The sequence below is a fragment of the Peromyscus eremicus genome, chromosome 6 (genome assembly GCF_949786415.1).
Source record: "Peromyscus eremicus chromosome 6, PerEre_H2_v1, whole genome shotgun sequence".
In the NCBI taxonomy this organism is placed as follows: domain Eukaryota; kingdom Metazoa; phylum Chordata; class Mammalia; order Rodentia; family Cricetidae; genus Peromyscus; species Peromyscus eremicus.
The window spans coordinates 101,900,254-101,920,990 of record NC_081421.1 but is presented as its reverse complement, the minus strand read 5'-3'; the positions used below and the strand labels follow the sequence as shown (position 1 = coordinate 101,920,990).

The 20,737-nt window shown below is 42.1% G+C and overlaps 1 protein-coding gene across 1 annotated transcript; it reads left to right on the top strand.

Annotated features, from left to right (window-relative positions):
* The first annotated feature begins 6,491 nt into the window (after positions 1-6,491).
* Ostc (oligosaccharyltransferase complex non-catalytic subunit) lies at positions 6,492-20,447 on the top strand. Its single transcript, XM_059266231.1, has 4 exons — positions 6,492-6,704; positions 10,292-10,385; positions 12,350-12,547; positions 19,884-20,447. Exons 1-4 carry the CDS (start codon positions 6,566-6,568, stop codon positions 19,900-19,902), a joined length of 450 nt encoding a protein of 149 aa, XP_059122214.1. The 5' UTR covers positions 6,492-6,565; the 3' UTR covers positions 19,903-20,447.
* Positions 20,448-20,737: the final 290 nt, after the last annotated feature.

The window sequence follows — 20,737 nt, the reverse complement described above, 5'->3', positions numbered from 1 at the left end:
CAGCTACTTGGGAGGATAAGGCAGATAGATCAAAAGTTCAAGGTCAGTCCTGGTAACTGTCATTAGTTTGCCTCAAAAATTAAAGTGGGAGAGCCTGGAAAGGTGGCTCTGTGGATAAGAGCCCTGCTTTTCCAGAGGACCTGGGCTCAGTTCTTAGCACCCACATGGCAGCTCACAACTGTCTCTAACTCCCATTCCAAGGGACCCAAGGGACACACATAAAGACAGGCAAAAGACACATACATATAAAATAATATTTAAAAACAATTTAAAGATGGCCCAGTGGGTAAAGACACGTGGCACACATGCACATGCTTGCTCACACATATAAATATAAAATTAAAAATAGTAATAAGGATTTTTAAAGGACTGGGGATGTAATCTCAGAGGATGTAATTCTCTAGCATGTGTATAATCTTCCCTGGCCATGTTCAATTCTCAGTACTGAAAAAAAAATCTTTTTCCAAGATAAATTTCCTCTGTTGGGCTGTGCCTCACACTCTGGCCATTGCCCTGGCAATTCACAGTTATTTAATCCCCTTCTGGAGCATTAATCTAATTTATCTTATCAATAAAAAATTGGGAGTCAGATATCAGGGCAAAACCCAGAAAGATCAGAGAGGCAGGGGAGCAGCCACAGCTGCTTCCTACCTCTTCCATTCCTCCAACCAGAAGGGAGGGCCTAGATCCTGTCTCCGCTCCACCTTATTACTTCCTGTCTCCTCTCTGTGCAGACCTCCAGACCTCTATGGTTAACTAGTGGCTACTCTGCCCTGCTGTGGGATGGTCTGTATGTCAAGTGTGTTGCTGATTGGTCAGTAAATAAATCACTGATTGGCCATTGGCTAGGCAGGAAGTATAGGCGGGACAAGGAGAAGAATTCTGGGAAGTGGAAGGCTGAGAGAGAGACACTGCCAGCCGCCACCATGACAAACCGCATGGGAAGATCCCGGTAAGCCATGAGCCATGTGGCAAGGTATAGATTAATGGAAATGGATTAATTTAAGATATAAGAACAGTTAGCAAGAAGCCTGCCACGGCCATACAGTTTGTAACTAATATAAGTCTCTGTGTTTACTTGATCGGGTCTGAGTGGCTGTGGGACTGGCGGGTGAGAGAGATCTGTCTTGACTGTGGGTCAGGCAGGAAAACTCTAGCTACACTGTCCTTTGACTCCAAGCAAGCTTTATTTGTCAGAACACAAACAAAATATCACACAACGTGCTTCCTTCCCTCTGGCATCTTTAGTCTTTTAATTTTTTTCTGTGATCTTCCTTCATTTTATAGAAACATGTCCAAGTTTTCCATCCTTAAACATCCTCTCTGCTACCACTTCAACTCTCTTTATGCATATATACATACATAATACATATACACATACATAATACATATACACATACATGATACATATATACATACACGATACATATATACATACATAATACATATATAATACATACATATACACATAATACATATATACTCACATAATACATATATACACACAATACATATATACATACATAATACACACATAATACATATATACTCACATAATACATATATACACACAATACATATATACACACATAATACACATATACATATAATACATATATACATACACAATATATACATACATAATACATATATACATACATAATACATATATATATATACATATGTCTCCAAGTGTGATAAGTGAACAGATCCATTATTAATTCACTACGTTTTGTTTCTCTTTTTGAGGCAGGGTCGTATTTTGTAGCTCAGGCTGACTTTGAACTTTTGATGACCCTGTCTTAGCCTTGCAAGTGCTGGGATTACAGATATATGCCATCCACATCTATCTCACTATCGTAATTTTTTTTCTCTCTTTTGGAGACAGAGTTTCTCTGTGTAGCCCAGGCTGTCCTGGAACTCTGTAGACCAGGCTGGCCTCAAACTCAAAGCTCTGCCTGTCTCCACCTCTCAAGCACTGGGATTAAAGGTTTGTACCACCACACCTGGCTCACTATCATTATTTTTCAAGTTCCCATCCACCTTTTCCCATTCTTCAATCTGGCTTCTGTCACTGTGCTACTGAAATGAATGGATTCATTTACCAAATATTTCTGGGCACGGGGTGCCTATGAAGGATTCAGATCTGTTTGCTCACCGTTATAACACTGTGTACTTGACATGCGCAATGGCTAGTGGTCACCAAGGGCCATTTGTCCAATGCAGTGGCTTCTTTCTGTTTTCCTTTATCTGGCATGTGGAAACTCTCTCCTGCCGCTTCTCTGTGTCTGCACCTTTGATCTTCTGTATTTCCTTTGTAGTATCCTCCTCATCATGTGGGCGAGTCCCTGGGCATCCGTCTGCAGCTCTCTTCCTTCTCTTTTAACTTGAGTCTGTGAACTTCCTATAATTATACTCTACGTTGGCTAGATGGGTGTTGGCATTTTTTTTTTCTGGGAAAAGGGTTTATAGGTTTTTTTTTTTTCTTAACCAGCTTCACAAGGAGGTCTATGACCCTTCAAAAACATCAAAACAAGCAAAACAAATGACCCTTCTTAAAAAAAAAAAAAAGCTGATGTGGTGGCACACATCTTTAATCCCAGCACCCAAGAGGCAGAGACAGGCAGATCCCTGAGTTCAAGGCCAGCCTGGTCTACAGACTTCCAGGCCAGCCAGGGCTACATAGAGAAGCTCTGTTTCAAAAAGCCAAGCAAGCAATCAAGCAACCAACCAACCAAACAAACAAACAAACACCATAAAAATAATTTAAAAACCCAATAAACAAACAAACAAGTCCCACCCTCACTGGCTCCACACCACACTCAGATACATCAACTATATTTGAATTTCTTCCTGTGCTGGTACAACAGCTACTTTGGCTGGCCACAAACTCATGATCCTCCTGCTTCAGCCCCCTGAGTGCCCAGAGTATAGGCCTATGCAACTGCCCCTGGCTGCCAAGCAGTTTGGTGAGGGTGAGAGTCATGTGCTGGTTACCTTGAAGCCACTGGCTCACAGGGGACAGCTTGTGCCCATTACTTACTCCACAAATCTGTGGGGGATGCATGGAAGAGTAAATGGTAAAGAGCACACTGCTGAACCCCTGATGACCCCAGCTCTGTAGGGGTAGGGAGGAACGCGTGTGAGGTCAGACCACTGTCTGCAGAGCATGCTCACAATGTCCACAAAGCAAGTATCAACATAGGAAAAGAAGATGTAAGATAGGAAAGAAAGAGAGTAATGACTACAAAGCACTCCAGTGTAAAGATGGTGTCTCGATGGATATTATGAAATGTGTTCAGTCTCCTAGAAACAGAAATATGGGCGGATCCAGAGGCAGGAGATGATGTCCCTGGACTGGTGATGGCAGAGACACCGAGCAAGGAACAAACCAAAGGCAGATCAAGGGAGCACAATCATCACATGACACATTGACTGGTCCCAAGCTACAGGAGAGGCTCTGACTGATTCATTCAACACATCGTCCTACTGTGGGCCAACCTGTGAAAAGTTCTGAGAAATCAGTGATAAAGCGGACATTGTCCTTGAACTTACGGCACTGAGTTTTTGATCATAATAAATATCCACTCTCTCTTGGGTATAAGCAGACCTCTACTCTACTACACTATAACCCACCTATTCCTTACAGAATACAGCGTTTACTCTCTGGTAGATGTGCTAGTGTTAAGACCAGAAAGAAACTGCTGTTTTATAACAAGTAGCTATTTAAAAATTTTAATTATAAAATCAACACATATAAATTACATACAAATTAGGCAATACTTGCAATTTTGGAAAAAAGCACAATCTATAATTTCATCACACATGCATTTTTTTTATGTTCTTTTAGACCAACGGTTCTCAACCTTCCTAATGCTGTGACCCTTTAATATAGTTCCTCATGTTGTGGTGACCCCCAACCATAAAATTATTTTTTGTTCCTACTTCATGATTGTAATTTTGCTACTATTATGAATCATAATGTAAATGTTTGATATGCAGGATATCATACGTGACCCTGTAAGAGGTTTGAAACCATTGCTTTAGATGTTTTTCCCCCAATGCACAGTGCCTGGAAAATTCACAAAATGAATGAGTCAATTCTCTACATACTCCCTCCCCCATTTTCATTTCAAACCTATTGTGAATATCTATCAATTCCAGGAAAAATAGACTTCTCTGGCATCACATGTAGAGGTTCCATAGTATTTCACTGTATTGATGCTTCACAATACATTTAGTCCATCCATTTTCTTTATTTTTTTAAATTGTGTTGGATAATTTTTTCCTTAAAATTTTTTTTTTTAGATTTATTTTATTTTATGTTTGAGTGCTTTGCCAGCATGTATGTCTCTGCAGTACTTGCATGCCTGGTGCCCAAGAAAGCCTCCATGTGGGTGCTGGAAATCAAACCTGGGTTCTTTGCAAGAACAACCCGTTCTCTTAATCTCTCTTAATCTCTCTCTCTCTCTCTCTCTCTCTCTCTCTCTCTCTCTCTCTCTCTCTCTCTCTCTCTCTCTTTTTCCCTCTGGTTTTTTGAGACAGGGTGTCTCTGTAGATCAGGCTGGCCTCGAACTCACAGAGATTTACCTGCCTCCACCTCCTGAGTGCTGGGATTAAAGGCATGCGCCACCACCGCCTGGCTTTAATCCATCTATTTTCAATCAAGTATTGTTAAAGTTTTAGAAATAAAGATCAAGTGGAAGTTTATTTCCTAGTTTAAAAAAATAATGTCTCTTAAAACGATTGATGCTTCTGTGGCCCACACTGATTAAGAACTTTGCAGTAAGCTGGTGCAAGCACTAGGCTCAAACCCAGCACCTGATAAAAATGTTGAAGAAAAGCAAAAATAATTCTGCAGTGAAAAGGATCTGGGCAATGTGGCTCCAGCTTTGTGGGTTACTGAAATACGAGCAGGCTACCGCTTGCCTTGGCATCCATATGTACGTTTTTTGAACAATACTTAATTTTCACAGCAGTATCATGCTTTCCCTAGAAATGCAATTCTCCTTTATAAAACTCAAATATGCCCCCACCCCCACCCCAAGAGGGAAAAATTCCTTCCGTCCATTTTTGGATGATAATCATCCTTTTCTTTCTTTGCTATCTAATAAGTAGTGAAAGGCTAAATGTTATTAGTAAATTTTATTTTACATGTTGTAGACGAGTAGGAGGCAGAAAGAGAAAAAACTACTGCATAAAATATTCACATTAAAGTAAGGAACAATAAGCCAGGTGGTAGTGGCACACACCTTTAACCTCAGCACTAGGGAGGCAGAGGCAGGTGATCTTTGTGAGTTCCAGGGCAGCCTGGTCTACAGAATGAGTTTCAGGACAGCCAGAGGTACCCAGAGAAACCATGTCTCGAAAAACCAAAAAACTGATAAAAATAAAATAAGAAAGAATAGTTGTAACTGTTGTGGTCTAATTTCTCTGACTGGTTAAAGATCACTGCTAGTATTTATAACTACATCTGCCAGTCCTCATTTCATATTCCTGTTGCTCATAGCAAAACTAATAGCAGCTAGTTTTAGTTCCCTGACTTCTGCTGTGGCCCCAATCTTAAAATCTAAGCGGTCTGAGCCACTAACATTTCTGTCTCTATTGACTTGTCTTGTTCCTTAAGCTTTTTATCACAGGATGTAGGAATCAGGAGGCCCCTCAGGGAGCTTCTGTATTCCAGATAGTTTTTCTCCTGGCTATTTTATAATAGCAATCGGGTTTTCCCTTGATTGATCAGGATTACTGCCTCTAGCCAGTAAAATACTCTTATTTACATTTGATTCCCTGGCAGGAGGACACCTGAAGAAGCCAGGTGACAGTATTTTTCATTCCAGTTTTAGGATTCATACCGCCAAAGCCAGCGCCCTGCTAAGTGAGAAACCAGAATAATATCAAGATTTTTGGCCTGATTGATTTTTTACCATTTACCAACACACAGGTGACTGAGAGAACTACAAATCGTTTAAAATAATATTTTGTTCTGCCACAGTTTATGGCAGAAATGGACTGGATTTAAAAAAAAAAAAGATAATATACTACATTGGCAATTATTGACAACTGTTACTATTGTTAGCACCGCTATACCGCATGAAGAAAGCCCTGGGGGGAACCTTCAATATTAAAAAGAAGCACGTTTCTAAACTTTCCCATCCATCCGGCAGCCGTGTGAACCTAGAGCTTCCAGCAGCCAATCAGCTCCCAAGTGTGTCGTCAGTAAGTGGGCGGGGCAGTGGGATGAGACTCTCTCCACTTCTCTAGCTTGGCCACGTCGGACGCCTTGCAGGTCCTGGAAGATGCGTAATAACTCACCTATCTTTCATCAAGGAAAAGAGCGTCTGACCTCCACTCAAGCTTAATTACATTCTTCATTTTATTATCTCGAATATATACATTAGCAGCTCAACGTGGTTTCTTTCTTTCTTCAGTGAGTGGATTGTCTACTTCTGACCTTTACGGACCTGCGTTCCTCGGCTAACGCACGCGCGAGAGCTAGGGAGGGCGGGCGTGTTTCCGGGCGGCGCGGGAGGCTGGAGGTCGGAGCGCCGTCCCTGCTGCTGCCGACATGGAGACGCTGTACCGAGTCCCATTCTTAGTGCTCGAGTGCCCCAACCTGAAGCTGAAGAAGCCGCCCTGGGTGCACATGCCGTCGGCCATGACGGTGTACGCGCTGGTGGTGGTGTCTTACTTCCTCATTACCGGAGGTAACTCGGCCGTGATGGGTCGGAGGCGCGTGGCCGCCGAGCCCGGCTCCGGGAGGGCCATGCTGAGCCCGTGTCCGGCTGCAGGCTGAGCCGAGCTCGGTTCACGCCCTGCCCCGGAGAGAAGTGGTCTCATTCTCTTTGCCTGCCCTCCCCGTCGAGGCTCCCATCCCGAGAGCCGAGTTGAATGTATTTGTCAAGCCCAGCTTGTTCTTTTTGTGACTTGCTGCAAGTCGGGTGTCTTGGGCACATCATATTCGAGTCACTGTATTTCCGTGGTTGGTCAAGAGGGTGTGGGACTTTTAAACTTCTCCTTGTGGTCCCTGGAACCTTGGAAGAGATCTGACAACCCTTGAGTTTGTTAGCTCAAACCCCAGGCTAGGTCTTGGGATTGCTTTGTTTCCAGTCACAAGAATGAGAAAGAAATTTTATCGAAACCACGTTTTTTGAGAAATACATGAGGTTGGAGTTGAGGCTTGCAGAAAGGTGGTGTGTTTTAGAGGGCAGAAGTTTGGGCTCCATGAAAGCACCGCTTTTCGGTCATCTGTCACCCAGTCCCCTCTTAAGTGTAAAATGCAAAGGGGTGTGGCCTCGCCTATTGGTGAGTTGGCAGTCTATCTTTATCTGTCTTTAGAGAACCTTTGGAGTATCAGTTTCAGGATTTCCTCAGGATTGTGCTTTTGGAGTTTAGGAAGTAGTGTACTTAACTCAGAAAATTAAAAAGCTCTTAAGTTAGCAGGAGTGGTTCCACTTTTTTGGGGTGGTGGTGACCGTATGATTGTCTTTGAAGAGGTACAAGACAGTCTTTAACTGTAGAGTTTATGCCCTGCCTAGCTTACATTAACAGAAACACTAAATGCCACTTTAATAGTTTTTTTGTTTGTTTCTTAAAAAAGACATCTGATGTGTCATTAGCCTTGAGTTTTGCTCAGCACATTAAGCTGAATAAATGAAACAAAATGCATTTGGCTTTTAAAAAAATTAGTCTTAATTCTTGCCAGTCTGTTTCCTAGCTCTTCTTTCCTTTGGAGAGTGAGTTTTTCCTGGAAGCCTCAGCTTTCTATTGGACCTCATTTCTGGTGTTTATAAGTGGGGTTGGGGGGGAATTCTCTGCTCTAAGCACTGGGTCAAAGTGGAAAGGACACCGGTAGTGGTCAAGGCCACATCTTGTACATTTACTGTTTGACCCTGGAAAGGACAGTCTTCTAAAAACTGTGACTGTACCTTTATACATAAACAGTGTTGCCGAGAATGGCAAGCGTTAACTGAGTTTCTGTTGACTCGGCACTAGGGTATCAGCAAACAAAATATAATTACTCTGCCCTCCTTAGAATGTGGTTGAGACGTGTTAAATACCACACAGTTGCTTCCTGCTCCATAGAGTGTTATTGAAGATAAGAGTTGGAAGCACCATTTCCATTCCATGTGCTTCCTGAAGAAATGACCTGTAAGCCTGAGTTTGAGTGGTTAGGAGAGGTGTACTAGGAAAGAAAAAAAAGAAGTATGGACAAAATGTGGGACCAGGAGACCTGTAAGGTGTTTTTTTTTTTCCTACTTATGTCAGGGTTTCTAAATCCTCCTTTGTGATCCATTTTGCCTGAGAAATTTTTACACAACCCTGGTTGTGTAAAATAGGTATATAAGATAGATATACATACCAAACTTCTACTGATAGTAACACATAAACTTACTTTACAGCAGTAGTGTGATAGACATACAATTGCACTGTTTCTTAAAACTGAAAGCAAATTCATATACTAAGGAAATGGGCAGCCGGACAGTGGTGGTGGTGGTGGTGGTGGTAGTGTACACATTTAATCCCAGCACTCAGGAGGCAGAGCCAGGCCGATCTCTGTGAGTTTGAGGCCAGCATGGTCTACAGAGGGAGATCCAGGATAGGTACCAAAACTACACAGAGAAACCCTGTCTCCAAAAAAAAAAAAAAATCAAAAGAACCAAAACCAAAACAAAAAAATGGATGTACTTATTTATTTTCACATAAAGATTTGAATCTTAGTTGAGTATTTGATACTGCAGAATATAGAGCATCCTCAGTGTCCTTCAGAGCTTAATATTTTATAATTGCCAATGCTGAGAACATGTAGTGTGAAATGGAAAACATGTTTAGGACCACCTCAGAATATGTTGGAAATTCTGCCCTAATTTGAAGTTAAAATTCATTCAACAATTTTTAAAGAAACTCAACAGCAATTTAAAAAACCAATACACTGTACAGTCCAATAATACTAATTTCATACTTAACATCATGCTTTTAGGAAAGCTAACTGTGTATGTATAATAATGTATAGTAAAAAACAACCATCATTCATAGGCTATAGTAGTCTGGAAACTGAGCTCAGATGTTTCAGGCAGTGTTTTTTGTCATTGTGTAGTGTGGAATGTGCTCAGTGTAAGGTGCATGTGCTGTGTTCAGAACCAAGGCTGTAGATAGAGCACGAACGTAATTTAGAGTTAAGTTTCCAGCTTGCATGTTCACACACCTTTTACTAGTGGCATTTTTTTTTCAATCCCCACGGCTAGTTGTGTCAGACCCATGTTAGAATCCGCAGTTTAAGAACCTGTGGCCTAGGTTACAATGCTAGGTTGGATAGCAGTGGTTTTAATTAGTCTTTTATCTGTCCAGTTTTATTTTGTTTGCCGTTTAGAAAGGGGGTTATAAACTAGACCAGGTGTTTCTGGGAAGACAGTGACTGAGTGATTGTGGGACCAGGAGGGTTGATGTAGGGAAAGAGAGCTTGAAAAGACAGGGTGGAGAAGAGATATCCAAAGGATGATGCTCCAGAGAAGGCCAGTGGGGATAGGGTCAAGGAGGAGGGACCCCTCTCCTGTAGCCCAGTGAGAGGGCGAGTAAATGCAGGTACAGTGCCTGGCTTTGTAGATTTGGCAGGAAGAAGGTAAGGGAATTTTTTGATTCTTCTGTCAGGAAGGAGACAGGCTTGCTATTGCGTAAGAAAAGCTGGAGTCAGGCTGTGTAAGAAGGGTGGGGAGGTGAGAGTGTCCCCACAGTGGAAGTTGAGAATGTCGCTGGGCATTAATGGTCAAATTGTGAGATGCTGGGGTTCACATTGATGATCGCTGACTGCCTCAGGAGGCTGCGGGAGGAAGAACAGCACATTTGAGGCAGCCTGGGCTACAGAGTAAATGCCATGGCAGCTTCTGCTATAGAGAATTCCTCTCAACTAGCCAAAAAGAAAGCGAGAAAATTTCTGTAGGCCTCTCTCAATTTACAGAAATAAATTCACGGATATGTGGCTTTATCTTGTGTGCCAAAGTAGATCCTTAGTATTAAATGTTCCTTACTTTGGAGTCATTTTAGAGTATTAGCGTGTGATACTTAGTTTCCTTCCTGAAATTGGCATCTCTATGAGATAATATTTGTTTAGATGTCATTCTAAAGTGGTTTATCCAAACATTAGAAGGTTAGCTGGATCTGGTTTGATTATAATAATACAATTAAAGCATCCCTATTTATGTGTAAATAAGTCCTATTTAAATGTAATTAGAGGCAGTGAAAACTGGAGTTCTGTTTTTCAAACTGGGAGATCTTATCTGTACTGTTGTCTCTTTAGGAATAATCTATGATGTTATTGTTGAACCTCCAAGTGTTGGCTCAATGACTGATGAACATGGACATCAGAGGCCAGTAGCTTTCTTGGCTTACAGGTAAAAGATAGCATTTGAACAACTTGATGATGGGAGAGAAGGTTGCTGGGGCATGCCTAATGATTCAGTGGGAGAAAAATGAGTGGTGGTACATGCTTATAACTCCAACAGGAGGGTCTCTGGTTATAGGCAGCCTGGGCTCCATCGTAACCTTAAGGTCAGCTTAAGCCAGAGAGACTCTGGCTCTCAGAAAAGTAACTAAAAATGAAGTACAGTAAAAATGAAGTACAGTAAAAATGCTCTTAACCATCTCTCTAGCCTCCCTCCCTCCCTTCCTTCTTTCCTTCCTTCCTTCCTTTCTCTTTCTTTCTTTTAACAATATTATCTTTTCAGTGAAATCATTTAGTTAGTGAATAATATGATGTATCTTCTTTATAATACTTGTTGATAACCATCTCCTTGATAGAAATTTGCTTTCTCTAAGAATTCAACATAACTATATTTCTTAAAAAAAACCAGATGTGGGCTGTTGAGGTGGCTCAGCAGGTAAAGACACTTGATGTCAATCTTAAACATGAGTTCAGTCCCCAGGACCCATATGCTGGAAGGAGAGAACTGACTTCAACAAGTTGTCCTATGACATCCTCATGCATGCTATAGCATGTGCACCCCTAAACATATACATACATGAAACAGTAAAAATTAATAAAAATTTTGAAAGGAAAAATCAAACATAAGCATAGATACAAATTTTCATGTAATGGTTTACAGATTGCTAGAGATGTTGTTGGGGTCATAGGGCCTTAGTTAAGAACACATGCTTTACAAATACTTACCTTTGAAATGAGAAGTTTATTCATTATTATGACTTCAAGAAACACAGCTAGTACAAATTTATTTGCAGTTGATAGAATATTATTTGTTTATAGGTAGGGTCTTACTTTGTAGTCCTGGCTGGCCTTGAATTCACAGAGACCCACCAGCCTCTGCCTAACTTAATTTCAGCTCTTAAGAGGTAGAGGCTGGCCGGGCGGTGGTGGCGCACGCCTTTAATCCCAGCACTCGGGAGGCAGAGCCAGGCGGATCTCTGAGTTCGAGGCCAGCCTGGTCTCCAAAGCGAGTTCCAGGAAAGGCGCAAAGCTACACAGACAAACCCTGTCTCGAAACCTCCCCCCCCCAAAAAAAAAAAAAAAAAGGTAGAGGCTGAGTCAGGCACTGGTGGTGCTCACCTTTAATCCCAGCACTTTGTGGGGCAGAGGTAGGCACCTCTCTTGAGTTCGAGGCCAGCCTGGTCTACATAGTGAGCTCCGAGACAGCCAGAGCTACATAGTGAGACCCTGTCTTGAAAAACTAAAGAAGAAAAAAGTGTGATAGAAATTTAAATAGCATAACTTTGGAAAATTAAAGTTCATATATGCATAAGATGTTTAACTTTTTTTTTAAAGATTTATTTATTTATTATGTATACAGTGTTCTACCTATATGTATGCCTGCAGTCAGAAGAGGGCACCAGATCTCATTACAGATGGTTGTGACTACCATGTGGTTGCTGGGAATTCAACTCAGGACCTCTAGAAGAGCAGCCAGTGTTCTTAACCCCTGAACCATTTCTTTAGCCTCTGATAGTTGACATTTTAAAACTCTTTTAAGTAAGCTACATGATGACCAAGTTTTATTTTTTTGTTTGTTTTTTGTGGTGCTTGCCCTAAGCCTTAAGTGTGCTTGTGCTAGGCAAGTTCTGCCATGGAGCTACATTCTCAGCCAAGACAGGTTTTTATCTGTTTTGTTCATTGTGTATCCTAGAACCTAGAATAATATTTGATGTATGATATACTGCTCAGTAAATAACTGTTGAGTGAATGAGCAGATGAATATCCAAAGGTATAATAAATAGCTGTAAAGGTAAGAATGAAGTGTTAGCACAAACTGTTTTAGCATAAAGCAGAAACAGAATTTCAACCTAAAGGGAGAAACATTAATTTTGTAGTAACATTCATTTGCTGTGCTGTGGTTTTCTTTTTCAGAGTAAATGGACAGTATATTATGGAAGGACTTGCGTCTAGCTTCCTGTTTACAATGGGAGGTTTAGGTTTCATAATCCTGGACCGATCCAATGCACCAAATATCCCCAAACTCAATAGGTTTCTTCTTCTCTTCATTGGCTTTGTCTGTGTCCTGCTGAGTTTCTTCATGGCTAGAGTATTCATGAGAATGAAACTGCCGTAAGTAAAATACTTGGTATAATAAACAATTTCACTTTTGTTATGAATTGCTATAATAATTACTTGGATAACATAAATTCATAGATTTAATTTAACACTCAGTTAAATGTGAAAAATGTTCAAGAACTAAAGAAATTTGTAACTTGCCTCAGGTTATAGCTATAGTTGGAACAAAATTGAGATCAGTAGGTCTTCCTGGCTGTCCATGCCATGCACGTTCAGGAAAGTCTGCTTCTGTTTTTTCAGCTGCACTGACTGGCGGTAGGAGCTAGTTTTTCTGTAATGTGCCTTTGGTTACTGGGTCCGATTCCAGTAGGATTAGTGACAGTAAAGAGGATTTTCAAGCCACGGGCTGCTGCTGCTGCTCTTTCATTATTGGTATAAGTTGTTCATTCCTAACCTGAAAAGCTAAATGCTTGACAGCCAGCATGATAGCACAGTGGAAAATGCCACACTGTTGAAACCTTTGTTTCATGTACAGAATTATTTTAAAAAATCGTATGAAGTTAACCTTTGGCTGCATGGACAAGACACATAAAGCATAAATGATGGGTTGCCAGGGCATTGTGCATGTTAGGCAGTGTCTTAGTTACTGTGCTGTGATGAAACATCGTGACCACAAGCAGCTTGGGAGGAGAGGGTTCATTTCACTTAAGTACTCCAGTCCGTTGAGGGAAACTAAGGCAGAAACTCAAACCGGGAAGGAACCTGGAGGCAGGAGCTGATGCAGAGGCCATGGAGGGGGCTGCTTACTGGCGTGCTCCTCATGGCTTGTTCAGCCTGCTTTTTTATAGAGTCCAAGACCACCAGCCTAGGGATGGCACCCCCTCCCCCCATGAGCTGGGCCCCCCTCCTTGGATCATTAATAACTAATTGGCTTGCCCCACCCGATCTGGAGGCGTCGTCTCAACTGAGGCTCCCTCCTTTCAGATAGCTCACTCCAGCCTGTGTCAGGTTGACAGAAAACTAGCCAGGTCAGTCAGGTCCTCTACCACTGAGCTACACCCCCAGTTCCTATACATGAATGTTGTGTTTAGACTTCATTCCATCCCTAAGATATCTCATTATCTATGCAGATATTAAACAGTCTGAAATGTCGGTTGGGGAGATGGCTCAACAGGTATAGGGTGTGCCGCCTAAGCATGAGGACCCGAGTTCGTATCCTGAATCTCCATGTAAAGAGCTGGGACGTGGATACATGTCTGTAATTCTGGTGCTAGGGAGGCAGAGACTGGCTGACATCTGGAGCTCACTGGCCAGCCAGCCTTTCTGTATACGTGCACACACAAATGTGCATACACAAGTGCTGCACACACACCAAACAAAAGAAAAAAATAACCCAACACTTCTGGTCCCAGGCATTTGGATACGGACTTCAGTCTGCATAAAGAAACCCCATTAAGCCTTACCCAGGAAGGAAGCACTGTTCCTTAAGATAGGAGAAAGGATTGCATTTTTTAATGTAGTATTTCAAGATTTTTTTTTCCTTTTATAGAAGATAAATTCTTTTCTCACATAATATATCCTGATAACAGTTATTTCTTCCTCTACTCACCTCCCCTTCTATCCAGATCCCCTCCCTGCCTGTCTCTCATTAGAAAAGAACAGGCTTCTAAGAGATAACACTAAAATTAAAATAAGATAAAACTATCACAGTGATGTTGTACAGGTCTGGCCAACAGAAGGAAAAGAGCCCAAACAAAGGCATAAGAATCAGGGACCCACTCTTTCACACACTCAGGAGTCCCATAAAAACACTAAACTAGAAGCCATAATGATTATTGTAACTCAGAAAATTTAAAATATTTTTAGAGAAAGGCAAATTGGTTTTATAGAAATAAATAATTCCAATTGAGGTTGTTAATTTGAAATCTAGAAAAGTTTGCTAATTAAACAAGTAGTTCGGGTTTAATTTGAAGTTAGAATTTTTTGTATATTCTGATTTTACCTCTGGCAAGCCAAACACGAAGGTCAATTCAACAATTTATTTTTCTGGAGAACTGTATTAAGCATGTGTATTAGTTCCTGTTGTATTGCTGTGATAAAATGTCGTGACCAAGGTAGCTTACGGCTCCAGAGTTAAGGGTCCATGATGCTGGAGTGTGGTGGCTGGAGCAGGAAGCTGAGGGCTCGGATCTTGAACTACAAGCACAGAAAGAGACCTGGAAATGGCATGGGTCTCCAGACTCTCAGAGCTTGTCCTCAGTGACAAGGCCACATGTCCAAATAGTGCCGTCTTTTGGGGACCAAAGTGTTCAAGTGCCCAAGACTGGAGGACATTTGTCACCTAAACCCTCACAGCATCGTGTATCAGTCATACTAATTTCTAGTGTTTGTACTTTACAATTTCACTTGGCCTGTGGCTTAGTCTGTCCTCTGCCTAGGACATGCCCATGGTAGTGGGGTGCTTGTTCTGGAGCCATATTTCCAGCTTAGTCCTGGCACGATGGAAGGTCTCACAAGAGTCTTTGCCAGCTAAGTATTTGTGTGACTGCAGTCTCTGCAGGCTTCTGTCTGTTACTCTTGTCAGAGGGAGCACTTCTGACCCCTGCCACCTTGTGAGCCCTGGGTACTGGAGCTTCTTTTTGTTCTGTCTCTGCCCCTGTTAGAAGTGATTCGTCCTGGCCTGGTAGAGTCTGCTAGTATGGGAGAGACGGGCATTTCCTATAGCATTGAGACATTTTTCTTTCTAAGCCGTGCTGTGTTGGGGTCCACCTGTAATTCTAGTACTTGAGAGGTAGAGGTAGACCACTAGGAGTTCAAGGCCAGCCTCAGCTAAAGCAGGTTTGAGGACTGCCTGGGCTACCTGGGACTCTGTTTCAGAATACAGCAACAACAGAAATTCTCAAAATTTTTTCTAAAGTGTTAAATTTGATTGTCACTTTAAACACACTCAGCAAATATGTATTTTTTTCATTTCTGAGGTATGATCTCAGTGTGTTAACCAAGTTGTTTTTAAGCTCATGAATTTAAGTGATCCTCCTGCCTCAGGCTTCTGAGTTACCCAGAGTGCTGGCACCTGCTACCATGTTCAGTTTGAACCTATTACTAGCAGGACAGTGTAAGCATGGAGTATTGCCTTTGTGCCGCAGGGTGATTTTCTATTTGTATTTATACACAGTACTACTTTTTAGTTTTTCCTTTATGGCTTCAGGGAAGGTGTGACTTCTCTTTGTTATCAGTGTGTTCCTATTTTAATTTCAACCTGTCTTTCCTCTTTTAGCTTAGCTGGTTATTCTGTAATTTGAGGAGTTAGATAACCTCTTTTAATAAAAGTTTTATTTTAATGGAGACATAGTATTTGCACATATTACAGAGTACAGTGACATACACATACAGACATGTATGCTGAGGAATATTAGGAGTTATCCGGTTGCGCCTCTGTACTTACTAGCCATATTCTCCACCCCTTCCTCGCCCACACCATTTGGATTGCCTTTAGGTTGGTCCTGGTCTAAAGAAAGCCAGTGGGTCTGTGGCCAGCCTTTCAGGTCTCTGAGGTCCGTTTCATTTGCTTCCACAATTGGAGCTGAATTAGCATCCAGTTGTGGGCTTACCACTGACTGGCTCTCTTGGACTTTGGATCAGTTCAGTGAACTTGTTTCAGATCCCAGATCTACTCAGGAAAGTTAGTAATATACCCTAGAGACTGTCAGATGAAGGGAGAACGTGTTTTATGTGCCACCAAGTATATATAATGTGCTTTGTTGTTGGGAACAACCTGAAACCTCTGTTTCAAGTTGGAGTTTGGCTAGAGTGTCAAAAAGAGATGAACAAACCATTACTGCTTCTAAAAGAGAAGTGGGATTTTCTTGGACTCTGGGGAAGGTGGTGGGATAGGCATGAGACACTGTTCAGTGCTGCTTCTGTTCTGTTCTGTTCTGGCCTGGTGCTTTGGTCCGGTTAACTGCCCCCTAAAGTCGTAGACTCTGAGCTATAAAATGAGGCTAGGGCTGGCAGGATGGCTCAGCAGGTAAAGCTCCCCTGCTGAGTGACAAACTCAACTCCATCCTTGAAACTCTCTTGGTAGAAGGAAATAGCTCACCCCTTTGAGTTTCCTCTGACCTCCACGTGTGTGCCATGGCATACATGCACACACATGTATGCACACACATGACACACAAATACTTTTTAAAATGTAAAAATGAGAAACCATTTATTTTGGACCTCAAAGCCTCATATGACTAGGCAGATGCTCTCCACTGAGCTTTCCCAAGCCCAACACCCTTTCAGGGCAATTGCAAGGATTAAATACAGTAGTGTCATACTCTTGAGAAACTTCGTCAGTGCTAACCCAGCCCAGTGCCCACCTTAATATATACAGAAGGGGCGTAGTGACTGATGAAGAGAAAAACGGTACTTCATGGTGGCTTCTGTCTGGATTATTAGTTTTTAAAATAAAGTGTGTGTGTGTGTGTGTGTGTGTGTGTGTGTGTGTGTGTGTGTGCGCATAGGGGGCATGTGAAATGGCACATGTATAGGTGAAAGGACACTGTGTGTATGTGTGTGTGTGTGTGCATAGGGGGCATGTGACATGGCACATGTATAGGTCAGAGGACTGTGTGTGTGTGTGTGTGTGTGTGTGTGTGTGTGTGTGTATGGCATGGCACATGTACAGGTCGGAGGACAGTTTGTGGAATTAGTTTCCTCCTCCTACCTTGTTGGTCCTGGGATTGAACCCAGGTCGTTTGACTGGGCAGCAAGCAACCTTACCTGCTGGACCATTTTGCTGGCCCCAATTGTGTTTAGAATTCTTGGTTTACTTTGGTTGTATTTATCTGTAGAATTCTCACTAGCCTAATATAATGACTAAGGAGTACCGAATTATCTGGTCTGTAAGAAAAAGCCAGATGTAGGAGTGGCCACAGTAAATGCGTTGTAAGGTATTAACTTTGATCCTCTACCAAAATGTATATGATAGTGGTTGATTTGGTTTTCTAACATGGTATCTCTAGAGTATTTTATATTTCTTAATGTTCTCTTTTTTAAAAAATTAAAAATATATTATTATTTTGTGTGTATGGATGTTTTACTTACATATGTGTCTGCACCACTGTGTGCTTGGTGCCCATGGAGGCCAGAGGACGATATTCTATTCCCTAAAACTGGAGTTCCATGGTGATTGTGAGCCACGATGTAGGTGCTGAGAATCGAACCCAGGTCCTCTAGAAGAGCAGTCAATGCTCTCAACTGCCAAGCCATTTCTCCACAACGCCCCACTCCCCAGTGTTTCTTCAGGTTTATAGCACGCAAGCCTAGGTCCCACACTGTCTTCAGGCAGGAACACCACGCTATTTAACTGTCATCAGATGGGGCTTTGACATGCACAGTCACATCACACAACAGATCACTGGAACCTGACTCTAAAGAGCCCCTAGTGTGATCGGGCACTGAGTGCCTTCCCGTGTGGTCCTGATGTGAACACTTGCTGGAAATCATCCAGAGCCTTTTCTGTGCTATGAAAATGACTTTCTTGTTTTGTTTTTATGATAGTAAATTTCTGTGGGGTCTTCTGAGTCAGTGTGGATATATACTCGGGGCTCTTTTTTTTTTCAGAGCTGAGGACCAAACCCAGGGCCTTGCGCTTGCTAGGCAAGCACTCTACCACTGAGCTAAATCCCCAACCCCGAAGTTTTGTTGTTGTTGTTTTTGTTGTTGTTTTGGGAGGGGGGGGCAGGTTTTGAGACAGGGTTTCTGTGTAGTTTTGGTGCCTGTCCTGGATCTTGCTCTGTAGCCCAGGCTGGCCTCGAACTCACAGAGATCCACCTGTCTCTGCCTCGCGAGTGCTGGGATTAAAGTCGTGTGCCACCACTGCCCGGCAGTCAGGGCTCTTTTTTGTGTACTCAGTCTGAGCACATGCAGGGAGGGCAGCTTGAATAAGATGAGAGTTCTCAGTAGAATGGCTGGGCAGATACTGCAGAGGAAAGAGTGAAGTTTGGATAGGTTGCATTGGCTGCACACTGATCTAGAGTCATCATGGGTCTAGCAGCTGGAAAGGAGGAAAAGCAAACCCTTAAGTGTTGGTTGTGAGATCTAATTCCTACTTTACAGACGAAAAAAACTCAACTTGCTTGATGCTAGTAGGAATACCCTGTGCTGCATGAAAACTTTGCGAGAGAATCCTCAGGCCTCCTGCAGTAATTCCACTTTGTAGTTGAGGAAACTGAGTGAGGTTTGGCCAGGCTTACTCAGTTTCCTGAGTAAGGGGTGCCTTGCAGAGGGGCTAGGCTGGAGGCCTCAGTAAGGACAGGGTGTATTCAGTCATTTGGTGGTATGGGTAGTAGTATAGCATTTATTAGTTTTGTTCTGATCTTGCAATCCCTTCTTGGTACTAGACTCGGGTGCTTATTGCCAGAGGGAAGGGTTGGAACCTGAGTACCATATTCATTCAGTTCTTAAAGGGGCTTCAACTTGGCTTACAGCTTCAGTGAAAGGAACTGTCATCCAAGCAGCTTGAAATTTGCTATCATCCATGGGCACAGCTGAAGTCTGTAACTGCTTTCTGGACACTTCCTACAGGGGCAAGACGCCTCTGCAGTTTGGGGGCTCAGAGACTCAGCTCCAGGAATGATATTTCTGGTTCTCTAGTACCTTCTCTAGTAATGATGAGGGGCTTTGCAGTCCATGCCAGTTTCCATAAAAAGGTTTTGGGTTTTTTGTTGTTGTTGTTGTTACAATTTTGAGGGTTCAAAAATTGATTCTAATTGTTAGCTTTAGCTTTTATGTAGTCTTTTCATTTTCCTGCCTTTTAGTGTCTAATTATTGTAAGTGTTTTGTTGTTTTTTCTCTTTGGGGGCCCCACCCAGCTCCCAAATAAATACATGGAGTCTTATTCTTACTTATGAATGCCCGGCCTTAGCTTGGCTTGTTTCTAGCCAGCTTTTCTTGACTTAAATTATCCCGTCTACCTTTTGCCTCTGGGCACCTTTCTGTATTCTATATATCTTTCTTTTCTTCTTACTCCATGGCTGGTTGTGTGGCTGAGTGGCTGGCCCCTGATGTCGTCTTCTCCTCTCTCGAGCCTAGATTTCTCCTCCTGTTTATTCTCTGCATACTAGCCCCACCTATTTCTCTCTCTGATTGGCTGTTCAACTCTTTATTTGACCAATCAGGTGTTTTCTAACGTTCTACAACAAAATTTATGTTAGTTTGCATATTGCTTTGTGATGTTTTACTTTTAGAGGGAAGAGTAACAGGAAGTCCACTTATTTATTGGCATAAACCAAGGGTGATGATGAGTAGCAGCATTGAGACTTTGGGATTGTCATTTGATTCATAGTGAGTGGGCACTTTTGAATTGTTGCTTCCTGTTCAGTTTCTGTGTTTATTTCTACAGGGGCTACCTGATGGGCTAGTGCCTTGTGAGAAGTCATGAGTCCTGGATTGGCTCCTGCTGATGCAGCATTAAAGGCGGAGCCACTCCCTTGTGCAGTGTGGAAAAGAATGAAGAGCAGAGGAAAAGCAGCGTTGAGTGACATCCTAGCAGGCTTCTGAAAGCTAGGACTGGAATTCATGGCATCAGAGACAAATTCATTACAGTATTTTGTCTGATGACCTATTCTGATGTACCAACTATGTCTAGTGACATTTTCTTCTTAGTTTTTTATTTGCTAAGAAAATATGCTCCATTTCTAAAACTTTGGTATTGAATAAAGTGATTATTTTTTACAACCCCCTTATTATTTTTTGGACATGATATTTCTGATTCACAGAAATTAATGCAAATCGAGAAGTATATCGTGAGAGCCGAGATACTTGGACAACTGGCCAGTTCCTCCAGCGGTGCTTTGCCTTTAAATGGTGTGTGTGGTACTCTGCCATTTCAGACACATATGGGAGACTGTTTCCTGGACAATATGATGTATGAAAGGAGCAGAAATAAATGATTTTTTCTAATTAACATTTTATGGTGTGTGGTTTTTGTCATTTTGGTTTTGATACAGGATCTCACTATGTAGCCCTGTCTGGCCTGGAATTTGCTGTGTAGATCAGTCTGCCTCTGCTTCCTGAGTGCTGAGATCAAAGGTGTGTGCCACCAGAACCAGCTTAATTGAATTAACTTTTTTATCTGTAAGTCAGTAAGTTCCATCTTGTGGTATTCCTTAGTCAAGCCCAAGATCTCCAACCTTGTTAGGTATCAGTTCCAAAGGGTACCCTTATCTCTACCAAATGGGCAGGCCCACAGATGTG